This window comes from Rhinolophus sinicus, chromosome 2, assembly GCF_057876585.1.
Source record: "Rhinolophus sinicus isolate RSI-liver-muscle chromosome 2, RSI-T2T, whole genome shotgun sequence".
NCBI classification, from domain to species: domain Eukaryota; kingdom Metazoa; phylum Chordata; class Mammalia; order Chiroptera; family Rhinolophidae; genus Rhinolophus; species Rhinolophus sinicus.
Genome location: NC_142502.1, coordinates 58622794 through 58648770, shown reverse-complemented (window position 1 = coordinate 58648770; position 25977 = coordinate 58622794). Strand labels below are relative to the sequence as shown.

The window sequence follows — 25977 nt, the reverse complement described above, 5'->3', positions numbered from 1 at the left end:
GGACAGTACCCAACCCTACAAATATATATTATGTTATTTCCTGTATATATACATTCCTATGATAAAGTTAATTTATAAATTAGGCAAAGTGAGAGATTAACAACAATGACTAATAATAAAATAGAACAATTATACAATATATTGCAATAAAAGTTATGTGAATGTGGTTTCTATCTCTCTCAAAATACCTTATTGTACTGAACTCACCTTTTCACTTAAAGGAAGCACTTTCTGGCTTCTCTTTGGCATGTCTGAATTGCCAGCATCACTACTCTTCGGCTTTAGGGCCATTGTTAATTAAAATAAGGTTTACCTGAACACAAGCACAGATGATCTAATGACTGAGATGGCTACCAAGTGAACAGAGAGCAGGCATCATACACAACATGGATATTCTGGAAAAAGGGATGATTTACACCCCATACAGGAAAGGGTTGGCATGAGATTTCTCATAATAACATGCAATGTAAAACTCATAAATTGCTTTTTTCCTGGAATTTTCCATTTAATATTTTCAAACTATGGTTGATTGTGGGTAATTGTAACCGCATAGACAGTGGATAAGGGAAGACTACTGTACATAACATGTAACCATTAAAATATTTTCACACTACTATACACCAGAATGTATTTCCCTGGTTTTCTATGTCATTCATGGGCCCCCGACTAACAAAAGCAAAATAAATAAGTAAACCTTTCAAAATTCTTCATAGGAACAGAGAATTTGAGAAAAATAATACACATTTGTTTTAACAGAGATACGTATTATTGAGTTCCTGTGAAATTGTGCTATTTGGGATTAATACTGTGACATATACACACAAATTCTATAGCTTTTAACAAAGTCGATATCACAGGTAGAAAACAGAAAATAATGTGTATACGTCACTTATTTGACCTCACTCAAAGATTGTTTTTGTTAACAGTTTAAAACGAAAAGAAATCTCAAATAATATATATGCATGTAACCTTCTACTTTCCGCTATTAACACTACATGGATATCTTAATAAAGACATGCCTCCATAACACCAAATTTGTAAGATATTGTGCAGAGGATGGGATAACTTAAATTCACTGGAATGTGAGAAAAATTAGAATAAAAGGATTTTCCGAAATTTTCCTCTCTGACTCATTCATCAGCTACTAATGCACATAGAGAAAAATATATACAAATTTATTGCTGGGTCAAATTCCTCTCTTGAAAATAATATTTGTACAAAATAACTACATTATATACAATATCATCATAAATTAAGTATTTTGTAGATTATATAAAATATTTGATAGTGACAATTATCTTAGAGGAAATGGCTAGAAGTGGGATACAAAAAAAAATCAAATTCAATGCAATATTTTAAGGTATCATTGATTTGTACTATGACATTGCCTACCTATTTCAAAGTAATGCCAATTTAAATTTCTATTACAAATATAGAGCGGCCATATACTTGTCAAAGTTAAGATAATTCAAAACATTCTGAAGTCATATACTGAGCTTATAAATCATAAAACATTAAATCAGAAACATTAATTTCATATTTCTCTTTTTTTCTCACTTTCATCAGATCTTCCTTATTCATGTCTTTTTTAAAATTTATTTAATAGTTACCATGTTCAAGGCACTGTGAGTACATACATACAAAGATGAACAGAAATCAGTATGATTTCAAATGAAGCATACAATACACTAGCAGGAAATTGTGATGATTCTAATTTAAGCATCACAACGATCTTTCCCCATTTTTTTCTTTAAGGCATTATGAGCGAATATCTCTGTAAAAGACATAAGAAACTGATAACAGCAGTTGCTCCTGGGAAAAAGAACTTTGGGACTGGAGCATATAGGGAGGGCACTTTTCCAGATCTATGCACATTACCTATTCAACAATGTCTTAAAACAAGTATTATGAGCTTCTAAAAGCGAATAATTTAAAGAATATGACCAAAAATTGTAATGTGATGTAGTTATGACTCAAATAGCCGAAATATATTTGGACATGATACTGAATGTATGTACTTTCCAATTTATAGAGTGAAACTTTAGCTTAGGAATTGATTTTTCGGGTTTTGTTTCTATTATTTTTACTTGTTTTGCAATTCAAGAAAATATTACAATGTATATTTTGGAAGCAAACATAATCTTATAACAAAAGTCTCTTTCCCATATAACATTATGATAAGTATACATCAAGACCTTATTTTAGTAATTTTGAATTCTCTGTTCAGACATAGATATTAGTGAAGAAGGTGAATGAATGGCTTTCATTTCAATAAAAGGGGGAGATGAAGTTGAAAAGACACAGAAAGATAGTGACAAATAAAATGGGAATACGTCAATGAATAAATACAAATAGTTATATTATTTTCATAGAAATAAATTCCTGATATTTGGAGGAGATTCTTGTTCATGTCTGCTAATTATTAGCATATAATCTTGCTATATATTATGAGGTTATGAAATATAATAAAGGGATCTCATACTTACAAAGCTTAAGACTAATCATATACAACTAGTAATTAAATGGTAATATGAATTTGAAATAAAAATATTTAAATTGGCAATGACAGGTAGTGTATGATTAAGTCTTTTAAAAAGCTGATAAACATTTATTGGAAGGCTTATGTAGTACAAGGAACTATGCTAGCTATTAGGTGGATATATAGAAAACTGTAAGTGTTGGTTGTTAAGAAGCTTAGAAGCTATAAAAGGAAATTACAAATAATAATTAAAATCAGATAGCATATGATGATTCCCAGAGAAAGGGCAAAGTATTTATAAGTATTCACAAGGAGAGATCATTTAACAGGGGATCAGTGACATTTAATTTGCAATTGCAAGTAAAGGCAAAATTTCCACAGCCTGAGATATGTTAGGTGGCACTGAAAGTAGAAAAAAGCAAGGCAGAGTTCCGGTCAAGATGATGCAGCAAGTAAACGCTGTGCTTACATTCTATCCCGACCACATCAAAATTACAGCTAAACTACAAAACAACCATCATTGAGAATCACCTCAAATCTTGCTGAACCAAAGCCCTACAACTAAGGACATAAAAAAGAAGCCACATCAAGACTGGTCGAAAGGGCAGAGACCAGGAACAGGCTGGTCCCACACCCACATGTGGCCATTAAAAATCAGGAGGTACATCTCAGTTGCTGAGGTACCCCACAAAGAAGCAAGGGGTCTCAGCACCACATCAGAGGGTTTCATTGCCAGGGAGAGAAATCCCCATAATTTCTGGTTGTGAAAACCAGAGATTGTGGCTGAGTGAGACAGAGGGTGGCTGGAGTCCCAGGTGCTCCTCTAAAAGGACTTACCAATAGAATCACTTGGAATTACTGGCTCTGAGTTCCAATGCTGGGGCAGCAGCTAGAGAGGTGACAGGGACATACAGGAGGGAACTGTGTTGTCTGACTTCAAGACAAGGGCTGGAAGGGCAGCATTTATCCAGATGGAGGAGCTGGTGGAAACAACTGTTTCATTGCTGAGCTCTCCTGCTTCCCAGGGTGCAGACGCTGAGTCTACATCAACAGGGCTAAAACCATTTGTTCGCCACGCCCTGGTGATTCTGAGACCCCACCCCACACAACTTTTGGGCACACACAGCTGCTTCCAGTGGCTTTTTCATACAAATCACCTGCCTTGACTTACGCTGCAGACTTTCCTAGGTTCTCTCAAAGGTTCGTGGAACCCAAACATGCAGCATCTGGCTTGAGCATGTCCCGTACCTATGGCTGAGGAGACCTAAGACCTGTACTAGCGTGAGCCAACCTTGGTTCGCAGCTTGGGGTACTTCCAAGCATGGTGCGGGCAGTGGCCATCTGTGGGTTGCTTTGTGGCTCCTGCCGGGTGGCCACAAGTGGGGCATAAGCTGTGGCTGAACTTGACCTGCAGTGGATCCCCTCTCAGGTGGCCCTGGGTCTGGCGCACCGAGTGTCCAGTTTTGAAACGAGATGAAGCATCACCCAGCAGACTCCAAGGACGACACACCCAAGAGGGGGGTTGGGCAGGCACCAGAGTCCTGCTGAGGCAGATCCTGTACTTGTAGGGTTAGTTCCTGTTTATCTGCTCCACTGTAGCCCCAGCTGGTCCTCACAACCAATGAGCCTGAGGGTCAATCCCTCATACTGACATGCAAATAGCAACCAAAACCCAATTATAAGAGGAGGGCATACACAACCCACATGAGGGGCACACCTGGAGTGCATGGCTCAAGTGACAGGGAGACTGTGCCACTGAGCCCCACAGCACACCTACTACGTAAGTCCATTCTACTAAGACAGAAAGAGATAGTAGCCCTACTTAATACATAGACACAAACACAGGGAGGAAGTCAAATGGGAAGAAAAGAAACATGTCCCAAATAAAAGAACAGAACGAAGCTCCAGAAAAAGAACTAAACAAAATCAAGACAAGGAATCTGCCAGATGCAGAGTTCCAAACACTAGTTGTAATGATACTCAATGATCTCAGGGAGAACTTCAACAGAGATAGTAAACATAAAAATGGAGATTTAAAAAAACATAAAAAGAGAACTTAAAATCCCACCATTCTGAGACGTTAAGTGTGACATTTATGCTCCCATCTACTCTTGTCCCTATGCATATTCTGCATAATTCTGAATAATCAGTGTAAAAAAAATTATTTTTTTCATTCAAAATTATTAAAAGAACAATTTAAAATTCCTGTCTCACATTGTTGATATTTTAAGAACTAAGTTCAATCAAGGTGATGCACTTAACTTTGGACATTAAGGTTATTTCTAATACTTCAAATTATATACATTGCTGGGAGGAAAAGGTACGTGAAAAGTTATTTTCTTTTCTTGAACTATCTTCTTAGGTAAATTACCAAGTAGGAGATTACTAACTTAAAGGATATTTAACTATCTGTGGCCTATGAGATCTATGTTCATTCACTCACTGCCATGATTTTTCTTTACTTGGCAAACTCCCTATTGCATTATTAACAAACAAGTAATAGCAACTATTCATTGATTATTTGCTATGTGCCTGATACTAGTTTTAGGGTGTAGCGTGCATTATTTCATTCAATTCTGACAAGAACCCTTTGTGGGACATACTATTTTTATTACCCCTTTTTATACTTAAGCAATTTAAGAAAAATTATCCTAGTTTATGCACCTGGTATGTTGTGGAGTCAGAATTATAAAACTTTGCAACTCTAGTATCTGCACTATTAACTCTGTAGTGCATCTCACATTTCTGTATATATTTGATTATAAACACTATAAACTGTTAAGACTCATGTTATTGTGAAAAGTGATGGTACAAGCTACATGCTACTTTTCTGTGGAAAATAAACAAACCCCAAAACTAAAAGACATGGTTTTCAAAAATCTAATCGACACAGAAATTTTAATAATGCCACCAAACTGAATAAATGTTTTAATATTGAATTGCATGTTATATGTCAATAAATTATATAATATTAAAATAAGGACAGACCCATTAACTTATTAATAGAAACTATTAAGAAATAACTATAAGGGAATTTCTATAACAAAAATTAGAAATATATGATTACTTGAATTCCCCTTTACATGAAATCATAAAAAAAAAAGAAATTTCAAAATCTTCGTTTTAATTCAAAAATTAAAATTAAGCAATATAAATAATGGAAGCAGATCACATCTCTGAGTTCTGATATATGTGTATGTAAACTGCATTATGTCTTTGGGTTTTTTACAATTAGGGTGACCATGTATTTTATCTTCCAAATCAGAACACTTTTGAAAGCAAAAAGAGACAGTGCTAATAAGTAAAAAAAATTATCCAAGGCAAACTAGGCATATGGTCACTCTACCTAGAATAAAGTTTTATCATTTCTTTAATAACTAAAATCCACTGGTTGAAGTACCAGACAAATTTTAGGAAGCACTGTAATGTAGTGGGGAAAAAAGACTTGAATCGATAAACAGGATCCTGGATTATCATCCAATTTTGTTCCTTATTAATATCCGTGAGCTTCAGTTTATTCCGATGTTGAAGGAGAAAAAAATAATACTTTCCACCTCTCAGTGGTGTGGTAAGGATTAAATGAGAAAATGAATATGGTTGTTCAGTATAAACTGCAAATTACCTATTCAAATCCAAGTTATAATACCAAACTCCACACTTTGGCAAATAATATTCTTTTTAAATTGAATCAAATTGTACAAAAATTTCAAAATATATTTCAGAATACAATTTTATTAGTCTTCCGAAAACAGTCACACATGTAAAATATAATCTGCTCTCAATTTTTTAAATGACTTCTCTTTTATCTAAGAAATTATATGGGTTAGTTTGCATAAAAGTTGTGACATAACTTATATGGTAGTTTTTTAAAAAAGGACTTTTTGACAATAAAAGCATGTTAACTAACTAGAATCATATATTTTTAAAAGACAAAAAAGAGAGTTTTCATAACAGCACTATACTAAGAATCAGAAATTCTCCATACGTTAGTATACTTGAGAAATACTTGGTTTTCAAATTTGAGTTATTTTTTTCAAAGTCACAAAGGAAGAAAAGCTCTTACATCAACTAATGAAAACTGTGATCGGTTTTCATAGTTGTTCGTATTTCAAATTATACTCTAAAAATATCACAATGGGCAGCCACCCTAGAAAGTGCCCAGATAAACTTGACCTTAAGTGGTTCACCACTCTCATTTGCCTAGGGGCTCAACTAGCATCCCCACCCAAACACTTTAGTTTTCCTCAATATGGGACTGGAATTTGTCTTCAAACTCTGAACAGAATCACTGAAAGAAAACGGGAGAAATACTATAAAGGCAGTCCTGGATTGATTCCAGGGACAAGTACTCTCACAGATATGTGTGAGAATTATGCCAAGGAGGGAATGTTTTTGCAAATGAGCATAGTGCCATAGTCAAGTATAAAGTATTTAATTCTTTTGTAAACATCACAAAGCTTAAAAATTAAGAAAGTCATGTATAAAACAATTTACTTGCAAAATGCACACATACTCTTTCAGTTGAACGATAAGAAGGCATCTTAACTCCTTTAATTGTATTTTTTTAATGAACTTGTACTATTACTATCGAATTCCACATATTCCAACACATAATTAATGTCGATGATAGTGAAGTAATTTTACCTTATTTTTAAGTACCTTAGTGTATTTTGCAGGTGACAATAATTTTGGTATTCAAATGTGGTTCCAATTCTTGAAACCAAAATAAATGAATGTGAATAATTTTAATAGTACCACATTTAATGAGGTGATTTTGTTCATTTGGAAGAAATTGTAGTCTTTTCTTCACGGCAAATATATCTTTTTACCACAGTTTAACGACTGCTTTTCTTACTAACTTCTATACTTAGAAATACAGAACTTAAACAGCTCCCGTCAGTTTTTCTTAACAATTAAATGTAGAAATCATATGTGTTAAATTACACAAAATGAAACAAAAAAATACTATAATTTTCTTTACAATCTTTAAACACTTAAAAGAGCAAGACCTTTAATGCTATTTTCTAGTCTTTTCTAAGACAAATTTAATTGTGCACTTTTACCTGTATTCCTGCTTTATTTCTTATATTTCCTATTTTTAATTGTGCTAGTTTTACATTCCATTTTCACATCAATCAAAATCTTCATGTGACTAAAACCAACTGCTTTTATAGCTAAAAAGTAATGTAAAGAACTAAGTAGTATGTTCTTAAGTTCTTCTTATAACAGTTATTGTTGAATCCACCATCATTTTTAAAATTCACCATCATTTTCAAATAACTGCTGTTAAACTCTAGTCAATAAGAACTTTGTCTTTCATTAAACTGATTAGCTCACTAAGAATATATCTATACTCACCCAGTGGAATAGCATTCTGCCTACTACTAGTAGTGGTACATCTTCAGTTTTTGATTTCCATATATACGGGAACTGCAGGATTTTCTACTCAGTGAGAAATACTGCCAGTGACAGAATGGGGAGGAGGACAGTAGGTAGACAAGTATGACTCCTTCAGAGGGTGTCAAAGAAGGCTGCTAACCTGGCCTGTGGACCCTGAACCTACCTATAGCTTCTCCATTTACTTTGCACAGAGCTCACTTCACAGTGTCAGCTACGGCAAGGATGGGAATTGAGTGCTGGGTCATAGGTATTTTATATGCTAGCGACCTTCCACATGAAGCATTTAACTCTTCAACCAGGACAGAAAAATATATGTGCTCAGTTACTCCGTCTAAACAGTATGTCCAGTAGAAATAGAATGTGAGCCACATATGCAATTTTTAAATTTCTAGGAGCCACATTAATCAAGTGAAAATAAACAGTTGAAATTAATTTTCATATTATATTTTATTCAACCCAATTTATCTAAAAGAATATTAATGATGTACGAGCATGTTACATTCTATTTTTTGTATTAAGTCTTTCAGATCCAGAGTATGCTTTATACTTACAGCACATCTCAATTTTGAATAGTTACTTCTCAGAACCTAAAGAGCCACTGGCTACTGAATTGGATAGCGCAGATATAAATTTTTTTTTTTTTTAAATTATCATTTCCTTAAATATTCTAGTAGAATGAGAATTTTATGGGAGAAGTAATGTGATTTATATAACAAACTAATATTAGCAAGACATTTAAGTTCAGCAATGAAACAATATGTGCTAGGACTCTCCTTGCTTTGTGATAGAAACTAGAGCAATATTGTTAAAAGCCCAAACTCTGGAATCAGAGTGTTCTGAGATTGAATCTAAGCTAAGACAAATATTACTTACTGAAGTAAGTGCAAGCAAGCAATTTATCCTTGGTAGTCCCAAATTTTATTCTGTAAAATGGAGATCATAATGATATCTACCTTGATAAAAGATCTAATATATGTAAAGCACACAGAAGAGTATCTGAACATAGTAAGCTACCCTCCCAAATAGTTAAAATAATTATTGTTAGTCCCCTCTAAATTAACTAGTATTTGCAAATATTAAAATGCTGCTGCTGGCCAGGAGTAAAATATATGAGTTATTTTTTGGAATGTACTGTTTTATAAGTTATGTTAAAAGAGACATAAGTAATGTAATATTATTATAAGATATTCCACAGCATATCCACAAACAGATAAATAAATATTAAGTGTGAAGGTCCATGTTACATGGTTTTAAATAAAAAAAAAAAATACTGGCCAATTATTATGACCACATAATGTTACATGATAAAAATCCAGTTTTACAAAACAGAAGGTTCACTAATTCATAGGCCATTATTGTTTCAAAACTCATAGAAAATGCCCAATTGATGCATTACTAAATAACGAAAACTTTACGTTGGCCCATTTCCACAAAAATGTGGTCTGCTATAACTGACTTATCAGAAAAGCACTCATTTTATTATAGTTAGTCCAGAAAAGAAATATGGCTTTTACAGAAGTAAGCTCAGAGATTCATCAAGTGAAATGTGATGATTTTGTATCAAAATATTAGTATTTCTAAAAAATATTTCTAAAAGTTTGTAAATGTATTTGTATATGCCCTATCAGTAGAACTCTTGTAAGCAGCCCCCTTAATCTCCTTTTTTCTGCAATTCAGAAGTCTAGATGATATGGATTTTAAAACAGAATGAATCAGATATCATTGAATCCTGATTAATGTCACTTCACTCTCCTCTTACAAATCTCATAGCTCCAGTGCAACTGTTGACTTCTATGTCAAGCACAGGGTAAATTAAATTTTAGTAACACATACCCTTAGTGCAGATATCACAGTGGGGAATCATGGATAAGTTCAATAGTTACTCTGCTTGGGATCTACTGAATTAGATTGCAGGTATACAGCATAATACATGTTCAAATAATTATTATGACTTAAAAACTCTGATACTGAAATAGAAAAAAATACAAAGTAGAACTTTAACAGAGCATATTACTTACGTTCACAAGTGTCCCCTTTTTGCTGGTAGCCTGCTTTGCAGATACATTTTCCAATGGGCACTAACCATTCTCCTTCTGCACTGCAGTGCATCCTGGGGGAGTTTTCCGCCTCTTCCTCTGCACTGCTGACACATGTCCCTCGAACCTCAACTAAAGAGGAAAATTCTGAACCAGTCACTGTATCTGGAAAGATAGCTAAGTTCTCAATAATGGACCAGCACTTCTTGTAGTACACTTTCACAGAAACCAAAGCTATGCAAGCCCCTACATCCTGAAAGGCAAGATAGAATCCCTTTTTGGACAAAGGTCCAATCTCTCTCACCTCAGTGTTAAGCTTCATCTTTCTTTCACCAAGGTCACCTTGGGTAAAACTTTCATCTGCGGCAATCGTGTCTATTTTTACATAGAGGTTTTCTCTTATATTCCTGCCAGTGTCGTAGTCTGTTTCATAATAGTACAAATTAAAGGTTTCCTTGCAAGTTCCCAGTACTCCAGGAAGACTGTTACAATCCCTCAGGGTGAATTTCAATTCTACAAAAATCCTTTGTGCATTGCCTTTCGAAATCCAGTTAGTCCGCAGCCAGTTGTTTTGGTTGGGCTCCATGACCTGGCACACCTGGTATGTTCGTATCGGTGTGTAGTTCTCATCCAAACCACTAATTTCTTCCCACTATAAAATTAAATAAAGGTCATCAGTCATTCAGCAAAAAATAACATTTAGATTTAGAAAGTGCATGAGGAATCTTTAGTATAGCACAAATGCACGTCTTTGAAAGAGGTGGATTCTGACCCTGGCTAACACTGCAACCTGAGAACACAGGATTCTTACTTCAGTTTCATCCTTGCGGCAGAACATCGTTTAGATCACTTGCATCGTTTGTACATACAATAAATATTTCATTTTGTTTAATTTCTGTTTGCTAGTGTATTAGTGTTTCTCTTTACATGTTTGCTTACATCTATGATCTCCATTGAAATTATAATATTTATAGACAAAAATGCACAACACAATTACTTGTATTACCATTTAATGCATGTACATGTGGATACGTGGCAGAAGTTTTGATAGCTCAGTTGACATTTTACCTGTAAAAGTTACATTTAAACTTAAACAGTACCTAAAATCACAGGGATGAAAATGCTGAGAATATTCTGAAATGTATGTAAAAGCACTCCACAATATGTTGATGTGAACTCTTTTACAATCTTCCCAAATGAGACATAAGAGAGTAACACTTTACAGAGCTATTTATTGCAGTTATCAATAATATTGTACATAAATCCACATAACTGTAAAAAAGTAGTTGTATAAAAGCATGACTCATCTTTGTAAATAAATTGCTTTCAATAGACAATCAAATGTGCATGGCAAATCAGACTCCTGGATCAAATTAAAATAATAAGCTTTCTGACAGAAAAAAAATACCAGACGTTTAAAAATTCCTATTCATATGTTGATAGAATATATGCAATATCAAACACATACATTTTCACACAAAAAGCGGAAAATAAATTTGGCAACAATTTAAAGATTATTAAACCATGTGTAATATCACCTATATCACTCATTAGCAATTCAAGTCATTTAAACAAAAACAGCACTAAAAGCCTAAAATAATAGTTGTTTATATCCTTTCTTTCCATTATCACAAAATTCCTCCCTTTATATTTATACTGCCTTAATAGTGAAATTGTTATTTTCTTTCATTCACTTCCCCAATATGAAATACCAAATATAAACATGTATTAGCATTAAAGTCCAAAGTCACTTACCACGCAATATTTAAACTATTATTTCAAGAAAGGCAGATGGGAAAGTAAACCAATAAGCATGAGTGCTAATGAGTTTTATTTGTAAAACTTGATAGAATCAATTTATTTACATACTCTATAAAATATATCTACTTCTAAAACTTTCTTGGAAAACTAACAAGACTGACAAATTAACAATATATGGGTACTATAATTCTGAAGTTTCTTGTGTAATGTTGTATTATTGCTACAGTTTTCTTACACATATCATCAAAGGTCCTAAACTACAGCAAAGAACCCATTACCATGTGCAGCTTTTACTCCATACAACTTGAGTTTGTGATGAATGGTGCGCATATCTTCCCTTTGTTTCAGTTAGCTACTTATAACATGTTTGAATGGCACTTAGCCAAATATACTCAAATTCCTCCATTTAGACAGGTAGATTTTAGTCTTGTACTTAGATTGAAATTAGTAAAAGAAGTAAAACTGATAATGGCATCTATTAAAAAAATCAAAAGCTCTAAAGATAAATAGGCTCTTTTTAATAATTCCCCAGTTTGAAGAAACCAAGGCTAATTATTGTCAAGGTATATATATCTCAAGAATTCCTTTTTTCTACCATTAAGAACTATTATATTACTTTGTTCTACGTATGAAAAATCAATTTTACTAACCTATGAAATGCAGTTAAATTCAATTTTAATTTAAAAATTTATTCCTGAGGAGGAAATTTCAGGACAACTATGTATAGGTAACAAATAGTGAAATAACGTAAATACATTTAATGCAACTCTTGTTTTGTTATTTCACTTTTGAGAGACTGCAATCATTTCCACAAGTGACACCATTGGGAAAGAAGTCTTAAATCAGATACTGTGCTTTTATGGAGTGCTTGTAAAATTATTTTCTAGAAATTTCTATCGTAATAATTTATTTTCAATTAGATATATAATCACATGTAAGCCAATCAATTTCATATACTGAAAATACTGTCAATCATTTTCTAGTTTATCTAATTATCTAATTTATATATATATATAATCATCATTTATATATGATTCATATATATATGAATACATATACATATATACATATATATACACATATATATGGTTAACTGTTTACTCAGATACTTTGGACTGATAAAATTCCCATCTGAATCCAAGAGAACATAGACAGTCATAATTTATCATTTTATAGATTATATCGATGAAATGTTATAATCATATATCAGTTTAGTTCTTAGAGATAAAAACCATCCTCTATCTCTAATTGTTTTAATTTATGGATGGTAGAAAATAGGCTATGTCTGTCATCGGCAAGAAAGGTTTCATTTTTTTATTGTGAATGTTTTCTCATAATGTATATTATTTTACTCATGGAAATTACTCCACTTGCAAAAAGAGTATGACATGACTACCGCAAATTTAATGTACTTTTTTACATGTAAGCTATAAAATATTTGTCATTTATTCTGGCAGATACAGATAACTGCAATATGATCTTAAGTAATCTCTCAAATATTAATGGAACGAAAAATCTCAATATTTTAAACAGATTTTCATTATTCACATTTTGCATTCTTAAACTGACTTCCAGTTCATGACATAATTGATTTTGTAATGTTCTCATACTCAAAAATCCCTTTTGGACTTCCCCTCTTCTCTTTGCAAAATGTGTTATGCTTTTTATATCCTCACTTACACTTCATGGTCTTTGATTCCAGATTTCTTACTATGCCAAAGATTAACTCAAGTAACAATGGATACATTTTCCTTTCTCGGAGCCCCTCTTCCTTAATAAGGGATGAAGTATGTGCCCTCTCTCACAATTAAAAGACCTAAAGACATTGAACTAAATTTAACTCAGTGACATATCTTTCCTGATATATAAAACATAATAGTAAGAATTGGGGAGGAGTACTTATATTTTCATAGATTTTTATTTGACTGCTCTCACACATACTTACTGTAGCAGAATTTTACTGTAATATGTGCATTTTCTGCCATCACTTCTGATTAATAAGAGCAGATAGACAGCACATGATGTAAATTTGGAGAATCCAAGTATTTTATACCAAATTGTATGCTAAGATATTAAGCATATTACATTTTTAGTTAGCTTTTATAAAGTATATTTTGAATGATACACAAAACTGTTTTTAAAAGAGGGAAAAAAAAGATTACATGCTGTTTTAAAGAACTACACACAACCTACCTGGTGATTATACTGAAGAAGTATAAAGCAACTAAAGAGGTTTAAGTGAGTTTGAGAAAGGACTGTTCCCTGTAATTAGTTAGCATTTATAGCCTGGAACCTGAGGTATGACTCCACTTACAATAAGAACTCAAAAGATTATGGTTATAGAGATTTTTTTAAATCCATTTCCCCAAGTACTAAGTATACCTCTTTCTCTACTCAAACAATTCAATGTCCCATCATGAACACAACAAAATATTGAATAAGATATGTGGAATTAAAACTGTTTAAAGAATGTGAATAATTCCACTATGGTGAGAGGGAAAAGATTTTGTTCCTTACTTTAAAAAATAAAGGGTGATATTTTATAAGGAAAAACACTTACCCCATTTGGTGGAGAGGAAATCCATTCCAACTCTGTTTGTTGTGCTTTAGAATCCAGCAGTAGTACTGAAAGAGAAAATTTTATTTCCAAACGTTACATGATAAATTTAAACATATTTGTAAAAGTTATTAAAGTGAATCTAATTTTATATAATCAGCACTTTATGACTTAAGGTATATAGTTATTCATAGAAATGAATGGTGAAATGAATGCCCACCAGATTCAAGTATATTATTCTAGTTTGTTAGGGAGAAAAGATGTGAAAATACCACATTATATTTAATATTTTTAATTAACATATTAAAATGAATTTAAACACTCAAAAGTAGCACAAAAGTAAGGGTAAAAATTGCTATGTGATATGTTGATTCTATAGTAATTGTATATTATAAAGAGTTTTGTAAACCACTGAGCCTTCCAAATTTTGTCAAATATGGTAACATGAATGTAGTAAGTGCAATTCCATAATATTACTCTTAAGCCAGTCATTAATTTGTAATATTCTGCCAAAAGTATTTCCTAGTACCTTTCGAAAATTGTTTATTTTTTTATACTTTTCACACAGTGTCTTCTCTGTAGACAAAATGAATATGATTAAAAACTGTATTAAGCAACATTATCATGAGAAAAATAAATTGACTATTATTTACGGGATATATTTCTGAGTTAGTCAAACATGTTTTTAATATTTCTATTTTTTTTTAATTTCCAAAGGTTTCAAAGCATTAGTTAATTCTCAAAATGATATATTAAAACTTTGACTTGACTATTTTTTCGGACTTGACTTTTAAAACCAGCTGTATTCCACTTTATCCTATCAAAAAGCATAGTGGAAGTAATTTAAATTTATATAAATGTAGTGAATGCTCCTGATTATATTCAAACAATGCATTCAAATGCCGTACATTAATACACATCATACTTCCAATTTGATATATTTCATTGCTTTTTAAGACAAGTAATGGACTTCCTAAAGCATTCACTCTTTTCTCAAAGTGGTTTCAGTTATCTGAGTTTTCACCCTTCAAAAACATTTTTTACTTTACAGCATTTTAACAAATACATCAATTTGTCCAGAAATAATAGTGAATTTATTTTCATATAAACATGGTTAACATCAACCTCAGCAAAATGTTAAAATCTGGACTTAAATAAAATACATGCTTATATGAACTTTTAAATAATTCCTAGAGGAAAAAAAAGTGTATTTTAAAGGTAATGAAAATGTGTTATACTTAGAAAACAAAAGAACACAATGATTGTGCTCGACTCCTTCACACTAGTCAGGGTTATTCCCTGTAACTGAAAATAGATACAGATAGATACAGAGACACTTTTTTTCAGAAATGTTTTGCACTTAGGACTCCTGGAGAGACCATGACAACATAAACCTTGGTCACAAACACTTGATTCCGTTTCAACTAAGGGGAATGAAAGAAAACTTTTAAAATACCAGTTGTATTTCGCACTTGAAACATCAATAAATCGTTGGGCTAGTGAATTTATATGAAGTAATTGATGAAGGTTATTTTGTTTTTGTCCTCAACAAGAGACGAAAAGTACAAGGAAACAAACTACCGGAGTTCCAGGTACTCTCCTTTTGAGATGATTTATATTATTATTATTATTATTATTATTATTATTATTATTATTTTCTTCTGTACTGACGTGACACAATGGAATTTTAAACCCAGGTGATCTTTGTGGGTCCTTTTTGAGAGTGAAATAAGCATTGCCGATTGTTTATTGCCGTTGTTACTCCTCAAAACAGCCCCGGAGGGACCACGGAGAGGCAATGATGGAAAACAAGTTAAAAGAGGAATTAGCAAATAAAAATAAAACAGAAATCAGCCCCTGAGCGTTAAAACAGAAGCAGCTCTAAAGAGATCAGTGGGTCTCCCTCCCAGCCGTCTGCTCTCTGGATACACCCGCTCGTGCGTGCCTGTGCCTTCCTGCTCAAAGCACCCGGCAGAGTTGCAACCCGGAGACCGACCAGGGCTGCCCAAGGCGGGGGCCCAGGGACTCCGCGCCCTGCCGCACGGGCCTGCAGAGGATGAGGGCGAAGGGGCGAGATGCGGGGCGCGCCCTGGCGGAGCCAGGCAAGGGCAGCGCGGGCAGCAGCGGGGCGGGGCCGCCGCGGGGCGGGGCGGGGGGGGGGTGCCAGACTGGCGCGGCCGCAGCGCGAAGCATCCATTATGCCTCCGCCAGACCTGGTCACTCCAGGGAGCCCGTGGCGCCCTCGCTCCAGAAGGAGCCGGGAGGAGGAGAGAGGCTTTCGGGAAGCGACTCCTATGACTGTGCGGCGGCGGCGGCACCTTTTACGGAGAGGAAATACAGCAGCTGCACTTCGCCTCCAAGCGTCAGACTACGACTTAGACACGCGCTCGCAGTAGCGGGAACTGACCGCCCCAGGAGAAAGTGTGTGCGGAGAGTGGAGGAAGGGGGAGTGTCCCTCATTTCGTCCAGCCACCCCATCCACCCTGAGGCTGGGCACCTGCTCGAGGCAGTTCCCAGCGCCCGCTGGTGGGTGCCCCGGCGCCACTTCGGGGCTTGCTCGCTCCCAGAACCGCAGCGCCTGATCGCCGCTGCGCGTGGGGAGCGTCGTCACGGAGAAGCCGGGAGCCTTCGCCACCCCGCCCACCTTTTAAACATCTCACTTCTGCGTTTAAAGAATTCAGCCTCCGAGAATCAGGATCCTCGCCACGTATCTTGATCCCATAAGAGAAAACCAAGGGAGCGAGCCACTCCGGCTGCGGGAACCTCTCCCCCTAGTGATGCAGTTATTTATAGCTCAAACTCCCTCCCTGGAATGCCCCAGCTCCGTCGCCCTGTTTAGCCGTGGCGGTGCAAACTTTCCCTCAGGTCCCGCTATTTCGGAGGAATCGGCACAAGGTTCCAGGACTGAATGTTCCTAATCGCTAATATCATGCGAGTAGAAATGTGGCTTTTGGTGTGTTTGGGTGTGTGTCTCTAGCAGACGTCGGTTCAGCTGCAAACGCGTGACAGCTCAAAGTCACGGTTTTCTCTTAAAATTTATCTGAATGGGTTCAGCGTCAACCCAGGTTGCAGATGTGAAAGGGGTCAGAAGGTCAGGCTGGATCAAGAAGTAGGATCTGGCGTTGGGTTGGGGGCGTTAAGTGAACGAAGAGGGGTGCACGAAGAGAATGGGGGAAGCAGCACTAAAGCACTAAATTTTGAGGGCTCGATGAAGCGAGGACCGATATTTAGTCCCCCCGCCCCATCACCACCATGACCTAAATCTGATATCAGATTCCTCCATCTTCCACACTTAAGGAAGAAGTAATAAATAGTAGTATGCTTTAAAATGTTGTTAAAATATAGGAAAACCAACCTTAGACTTACAGGCTGGAAGACAGGGGGTGGGGTAGCGATGGGGTTAGACTGTGACATTGCTCAGAGCAAGACATTTCCATTGACAGGATTTATTTTTCCCCAGCTCCAACTACAGGCACTGAAAGGTATTTTACCTTCGTCTGTGATTCGAAGAAGAAAACAATAATAATAATAATAATAATAATCACCATATACAAGCGTATCTGGCTGCCCAAATGAAATCTGCTCTCTTCATCCAGAGCTAGTTAGGGTACAGGTCCTTCGCAAGGTTTGACCACTAGGACTGAACTGTCGGACTGTGGGGCAGATGTGTGGGGACTTCCAGTCGCCCAGGCGGAATCACATTATCAGTTGCACAGCCTCAGCCCGCCCCCTGCCTATCCAGCCCCGCCGAGCCCTCAGGGCTCGGACTGTCCCCCGGCCGCCGGGACCTGCGCGCAACGAGCGCTGAATGGAGACGTCCCCGGCCGCGGGGCGCGCGCCCCCGGTCGGCTTCACCTCCCCGGCGTTATTGTTACGCGCTGGCGACCGAGCGCCAACCGCAGGCCCGCGCCTCCTCCTCAGATGCAGTGAGCACTTCATTAGTAACCCGAGCGTTCGGAGCTCACACAAGTCACGGCCCCTCTGGGAAGGCTCCGGACTTCAGCCGCTCGCCGGCGGGCTGGCCGGGACACTAGAGGCAGCACCCCCTATTCTCCGACCAACTCCAGCCGCAGCTTATCCCACCGGAGGCGAACACCGAGTGGAGGAAGAGGAGCAGGATAGAGAAGAGATCTGACCCGCCCCGGGTCCCAGAGAATGAGCTCGCCGGCTATCCCCCACCCCCACCGCCCTCCGTTGCTGCTCACGCCTTCCAGACTACCGGAGCCAGAAATCCCGCTCCCGTCGGGCCAACGGCCCCGGGTACCAGGCTGCAGGCGGCTGTGAGCAGCCCCGCTTGCCGCCCCCCGGCCGGCCAGGAGCAGCCCGAGCGTGAGGGGGTGGGGATCCGGCTGGGGAGGGTCGTCCCGCGCCGGAGGCGCGGCCCGCAGCCCCGCGGACAAGCCGGCTCACGCAGGTAGATAGCTAAATAAATAAGTCAGAACAAACTTTGCTTTTCCATCACCTTACCTTCTTTTGCAGCCTGAGCCTCCCCGGTGTGTGCGAAGCGAAGCAACCAGATGTAGCATAAAATAATCCATGAAGGGTGCCGAGTTTGAAAAATCATGGTGCATGAGCAGGTTTTATTTTAGGTTTCAGTTGAGTCGTAGCTTTTTAAACGCTGTTTGCTCCGAAGTGGGTTATGTTTTTATTGCTCTCCTCTCATCGATTCCCCTTCTCGATCCCCGGCCGGCGGCTCCACGTTTAGCTTTTAAAAATTTTTCCCCCTCCTGATCGTTCACACCGTGTTTGCTGCCTGCAAGTCTCTGACTGCAGACCGGCCGCTTGCTCCACACTCCAATAATATCAATTAGGGGGGTGGGGGCGGGGCTCCAAGCGGAGAGCCTCCGCCACTCGGGCTGAGTGGCAGGCGCAGCCGGCCTGCCAGGTGGCGATTCCCAGGGCCGAGGGGCGGGTCCCCGAAAAACGGCCGCCCTGGCCGAGGGGGCGGGGTTCGGAGCGCGGGCCAATCGGCAGCGAGCGGAGTCAGGTTGCGGGTCCAGGATGCCCTCCAGGTTCTGAGCTCCGGGCTCGTGCTGGATTCTGCGAGAGGGAGGACGTGGATGGCAGCTGAGGTGCGTGCTGCTGTGGGCACTCTGCTTTTAGCCACCGCAGCTTTCGTGGAGCAGAATCAATCCGAGAATAACGCTCCGTATTTACAGTCCTGAATATAGCGTTACTCCTCGCGATCTTGTAAAAACCAGATGCAATGCAAGCAGTCTCTGCTACTGAGCATCCAGCCCGCACAAATGAAATGAGCTGTGCCTTTAAGTAAAGTTCCTGTTACTTTTTTGTAACAACCTCCGCAGGTCGGGTAACTTTGTTCTTTTCTTTTCTTGCAGGATTTCTTTTTGTTACTCCAACGGCAGTCAACTCTAGGCACCACCCAGCACCGTCCCTGGAAGAATAAAAGTAACTAAATGTATTATGTTCAGTGTTTCCAAGAGTTTGAAACAAGCTATGGCAAAAGAAACAGAGGAAAAGGGAGTGGAGAAAGGAAGTCTTTTGTTTTATGTGTACCTCTTACCCCGCCCAATCTTTTCACAAAGGTTTGTTGAATGAAGTAGGACACGAAGAGAGAACCTTCAGAAAGTTCCGTATCATTTTTTTTTACGTGTTTGTCATTTTCTAAAGTTTTCCTTGGATTGCCTCATTTTGATCGTTTCCTAATTCTCTGCATAAATTACACTTAATTTTAAAGAATGCTACTACGCATTAAATTCATAAAGTAAAACCTCTCGTAAATATCGTGAGAATTATTCAATAATCATCGTAATAATTATTCAATAATTAACTCTCAAAGGGAAACTGAGAATAAAAAGTAACCAACATCTACAGTTGAATTCATGCAATTAAAATGTCGAAGACTATTGTGTAGGGAATCCGTTTACCGTTAGGCAGTTTTGGACACTTTGCAATTCAAGAGGTGGGTAATATAATAAGAGGAAGAACTTTAAAGCGTTAATTGCCAAATTATCAATTTCAAAGGCCACTTAGAGTAACTTGATCGCATGTTTGAGATGAGCTTCATTTTCTACTTGTTCTATATTTCTCCTTTTTAAAAGAAAATCTGTCATTCGTGATTTACCTTTATTTATGATAGGCACAAAGTTTGATCTCGCCTAAGACTTCAAACTTTTCCTGTTTTTTCTATCTGGCAATACAAAGTAAATTGAGTTGTTTCTTGTATTTTTAGCAAAGAGTTCTCAGAGATGTCAGATCCCCAGATTTTTAAATTTTGTTTTACAGTAAGGTGTTTCCTGTAGTTTTTACTTGCCTAATACTATTACAAAGAAGAAAAATGAAATTTCCTTCTCCTCTAACTTCGCTTTGGTTCGGTAGTTTTGTTTTTTTTTTCTTTCTTTCTTAAATGTTACTTGTTCCTAACCATTACGCTTATTAAGTATTTTAGAAATCATATCTAAAAGCATCTACATGTTCTTTAAAGGATGCAAAGAGAATGTAAACTGCTTAATAGATTAATCTTGAATAGAGACCTACAAAATGTAGAGTGCACTTGTTGCAGAGAAGATCAAGCTGTGTTTACACAAACAGAGGCTTTAAGAGTAAAAATTGTAAACTAAAACATTAGAATCAAAAACATAACCCCCCACACATAGGCTATAAAACTATTACTCTCAGAACCACAAACTCACAAATATTAAACCACGTCTAATAGTTAAAATAATTCTCCAGGATTTCAACACTTTCCCCAGGGTCTCATCCCCACTTCTTAGAATGACACCAAGGTTGCCTATAAAATATTCCTTTCATCTATTGAATGACTAATACTCAGTGATGTGAATACAAATACCTTTCCATTAAACCAGGAAACCAAAGAAGTCACATCTTTCACTCTGATGAGCGTAGGTGGTATAAGGAGCCCTCTTATTGTGTCCCTTTTCTCTGTCAGACAGGGGTTTGTGCAGCCTCACTTTTATTTTTAGAGACAAGAGGCTTCACGTTAAATGTACATGTGCCAGGCTGCTGACAGTTTTCCCTACGGAGTTGCACAGTGATACTCATTTTAAGTTTACCAACCTTCTCTCCTTTTTTTTTTAATAAATCTAGATATATTGATAAAGAAGCCATGGTATTTAAATAAAAGTGAATAATTTGGTTAAGAGAATATTCATTACACAGTATTATACAGCATATATTTTAGTATATAAATTGGTATTAGACTGTATTTGACTAGCAGCAAAGCATGTAAACATATTTGTACATGAAGCCATTGAAATAAAAAATAGTTTATAAAAATTTCATATTTTACAATAATATTGTAAATAGTAATAGTTAATTACTTTATATCACTTTAAAAATGTTTTGTTTAAATTTCATATTTATTCTTTTTGCATATTATCTCTAAAGCCAATTGTAGAGAAGAACTGTAAATGTATGTGCAAATACAAAATGAATTAGAGAACAAGTCATTTTCCCGAGTAGTACCAAATGGTGTACACAGCTAACACATGTGAGCAAAAGCAAAAATCATTGTGCAGTGCAGTTGATAGTCTACATATATTTAGCTAATTTTAAATAAATGGAAAAAATAGACTGAAACCTTAATATTTCCATTTATATCCCCTCTTTTGAAACATCTATCATGAATACATAGTAGGAAGATGAAAATGCCTGTTTTCAGATGCAAAGGTAATATACCCAATTTTTATGCACCATGTTATTTTTATTTAGCTAATTGCTAATAATTACATATAACCATACATATATGGAAATAAATGTACAAATTCAAAACACATATCCCAAATGAGAGTACAGCTGTTATTTTCTTTAAACTTTCTTTAATGCTAACATTTACCTTGCTGTTTATCTCTGGTAGACATTCTCTGAGTTTAAGGGAGAAATAGTTACTTATGAGTAAATTATAATGACTCAGATAATAAATTCCAATGAATTTTCAAATAAAAGCCTTTGTGTGTGTGTGGTGGGGTGGGCAGGGAGTATGGTAGTAAATGGGCCTGTAGAGGGTAGAGGAACAACCTGCAACTTTAGTATGTTACAAATGTAGGGTGCCAAACTAAATAGTTAACAACAACAGTGAAATCAAGGGGCTGTTTCTGAACCTACTACTTTTGCATTTACTGTCTAAATGCATTCACAGCTGGTAAATGTGAAAATGGAAGTTCATCACAGAAAGGGGGGAAATTTAAACTGAATTAAAAAAAGTACTGTGCAGAAGAAACTGATTATAAACAGAACAGAAACATTATGTCTCAGTTAATAGATATTACAGAAAATTGGGTTCTCTACTTGTGATTTCAGTCAAAATGTAAACAATATTTCTATTGTGCAGAAAAATCACATATTTACATTGGCATGATTTATGTGGTGTATATAAAATATTTATTTGCAGTCCAATGTAAAAAAAGTACATAAGCTAAGCTCATTAAAAAACAGTAATAATTTAATTTATTTTTCTAAGCTTAGATTTAGCTGGTCATATAGGAAGTCAGAGGTCAGAAATTAAATCATAAATCAAAATTATATTTTGTGCTTTTATAAAAGTTTATTCACTTTTGTGAGGTCAGATAAATTGGTAATGTTCTGAAGATTACAATTATAATTCTTTAACTTCAATTACTGAGTTAATTTAAGACAGCTTAACAAATAAACCCACAATTTATATCAAAATTATAAGAATCCAGTTGAATATTGCTAAGGTGTCAATCTGAAATTTTCTAATCACTTACAATATTCAAAATTGTTGTCAAATAGATTTTATTATTTGACTAATATTAAAAGACCTACTAAATATAGCAGAGAAATGTGGCACATTATAATTAAAGTCGCTTAACACATGTTCAATACTCTTAAGATTTTTTTTTTTTTTTTTCAAATTTGATTCTTCCTGGGGAGGTTCGTCCTTTCCATTACTTACACTTTATTTTGCCATAAATCGCCAGCACAGATAGGGAGAAATAGCTGAAATTATGCAAATTACTTCTACATGCTTTCTTGATTTCTCATCTTGTAGTTTGTTAGGTTTTCAAACTCAGTGTAGGTACCAACGAGATTTGTAATAATTCAATGACCACCAGGGGGCACCACAATCTCTGGGTGTCCAGACCCAATCCATACCCACTAAAAATGAGGTAATTATGAAATTATATACATATGTAATTATATATATTTATATATATATAAATTTATATATAATTAATATTATTGATAATTTTGTCCTCTCTGTACCTATGCCAGCCTACGAAAGACCTTCATAAAAATTTATGAGATGTTCTATGACCTATTTCAGTCTATAAAAGCCAAGCTAACTGAAGGAGGTCCAAAGGCACCTTAGAAGATGAATAATATTGTAGAAAAGCTGTCTCCAATTTTTTTTTAAACTAAACATCTGAGGAACAACGAGTCTCCAGATACACCTCAAGTACTCTCTACTTTCCACCCACTTAACTCACATAGACTTTTACCTGGGAAGCAGTGTCGGCTTTGGATTGAGTGTTCTCTGAGACTCGATAGTTCTGAGTTTTTAAGGATCTTGTGAAGTTCCTAGAACTCTCTAGCTTTAGGAGCATTTTAAAGACCACTTATCACCGTATTCTGCCATGGTTAATACTAAAAATAACATTCTTTCAAAATCTGCCTGGCTACTCTCAAGAAAGTCTAAGAAAAGGTCTAAACAATAGGAATTTCTATGTGTCAAAGTAATTTAGAAACAGAATTTCTAGGTTATGGGGGAAAGAATTCATGAATAGTGTTCCCTAGCTGTAAAATTATAAAGCTGGGTTCTCTTTCCACTAAGGGTGGAATTATGTATGCTGCCAAAGCTATGCCTTGACTTCACATGCAGTATTGTTCTCTGGAGAGAGTGGGAAAATTTCTATGACTCAGGGACTCTCCTGGTAGGAGAAGTATCACAAGTCCCCAGTCCAATCACATTTGAGTTGCAATAGTATTAGAAGCTCTGAAATATTAGGATGGTCTGACTGAGAAGGAAATGAGCCCAAGTAGCTCAAAGAAATACTCATTGTGAGAGAAAGAGAATTCTGTGTTTAGAATGTGCTGGGTGAAATCAGCCTGAGGCTCCGAGGCCCTCTGAATCCATCAGTCCACATGTGGTATTTGTACTAATTATGTAAGTATGAACTAAAAGAGCGATACCATGGTATGTGGAGTGTGAAGTGACACACTGAAATGTGGAGTGACACCAGAGCTAGGGAGGGATCTATAGCACAAGGCAACACTATCAATTCTGTGAAAAGACAGTTTTGAAAAGTTACACAATAGGCAGTGATAAAAATAAGGCCGCTAGTGGAATGAACATCATAATTATTAAAAGAAATTTGATCCCTTTGGGCTGAGTGTACTCCTAGACTTATTAGACAATTATAGAGAAGAGAAAGCCTCAAGAAGGAGATGCTAGGCTTCCCCTTAAGTTGGACAAGCCAACTTAAAGAGATAAGTGACTATATTTCTTTTCAATAATGTGGATCAAATTGGTTACAGATTCACAATCTAAGTAGCATAATATTCCAGAGAGAGAATAATGACAGAGGCTTGGTTGAAAATAAGATTTTTAAGTATTTATTAAATATTTAGAAAGGCACGGGGGGCATATGCAGACAAAGCATAGCTCAATACTCAAGAGACCTATCACCCATCAGGTTTCCTTTGTGACTCACGTTTTCTTTTAGAAAAGGGGAGATTATATGTTTAGAGAAATAGATAAATAACCAGTTTTACTCAGTTTTGATTTCAGCCATAGCAAAACCATGATGTCTTCATAATCACACTATTAACCATAAACTACAAGATGGTTCAATGCACAATAAGGATTTTATCATCTGGTTATTTCAGGTGTTTTTTTTTTCCTTTCTCTACACTCAGATCAGACTTAAAAAAAAAAAAATTATGAAAACTGTTACTCTATCTCAGAGTCTATGAGGTTAATATTACCATTGTTTGGTTTATAGATGCATTGCTTTAGCTAAAGCTGCTGCAAAGTTAACCTGGATCATTCTCTAGTTGATTTTAGATTGATGAAATGACTGCGGTCAATTTCAGTTTAATTAGTATTTTAATATCTGATATTCATTCTTTTGGCAGCCTTTTAAGAGACAAAGTCTGGGGCAAAGCCTATAAAACTGAAGATGTGAAAAACGTGGTAGAAAGTTGCCTCGTTTAAGGATAGATGATAACCATAAAAGATAAAACCTACTTTACCTATGTCACAATTACAAAGAAAGAAAAAAATTATTCTGCATTCCAATAAAGGACAGCACCCCTTATGAGAGCTTTTTCACATCTCAACGTGGATTCAGTGTTTCTCTACTGTCACATCTCTATCTTTATTTTGAAATTTATCATATATTTATATGTACCTTGAGTTAAATTTTTAAGGGAACACTTACTAAGTTTGAATAAAAATATATTATAGTTACATATATCTTCAGGTGCTTTTGGTAAACTGTTCAGTAGATCATCACGTTTTAGATAAATGGTAGCTCTGTGTCCATTTCAGAGAATAACAGCTGTAATTTAATCAGTTATACTTGTTCCCAAGACTGTACAACAGGGTGGTGAAGGATAAAAACAGTTATAAGCTTAGGGTTGATATTAGAGTTCTACCTATTCAAATATTCCAAAATTAATTTTTAAAAATTGCTCTATATTCACCTATTTAAATGTCTTCAGTAAAGTTTAAGCTTTAAAGAACTACATCCGTATTTTGACCAGAAATTAATATATAAAGTTTACATAAAGTTTCATGT

General features: G+C 36.1%; 1 protein-coding gene across 5 annotated transcripts in view; it reads right to left on the bottom strand.

Annotated features, from left to right (window-relative positions):
• The window catches only part of EPHA7 (EPH receptor A7), a 162992-nt gene extending 143983 nt beyond the window's left edge, over nucleotides 1-19009 (bottom strand). For 4 of the 5 annotated variants that reach the window (XM_088795553.1, XM_088795554.1, XM_088795555.1 and 1 more), the window contains exons 1-3: nucleotides 18701-19009; nucleotides 14237-14301; nucleotides 9898-10567 (exon numbers count right to left, since the gene is read on the bottom strand). In XM_088795553.1, coding sequence (XP_088651679.1) covers nucleotides 9898-10567; nucleotides 14237-14301; nucleotides 18701-18797 — 832 coding nt within the window. In that variant the 5' untranslated portion in view covers nucleotides 18798-19009. The remainder of the gene's footprint in view (nucleotides 1-9897; nucleotides 10568-14236; nucleotides 14302-18700) is intronic. The other variant, XM_088795556.1, reaches the window with a different exon arrangement.
• Between the last annotated feature and the right edge of the window lie 6968 nt (nucleotides 19010-25977).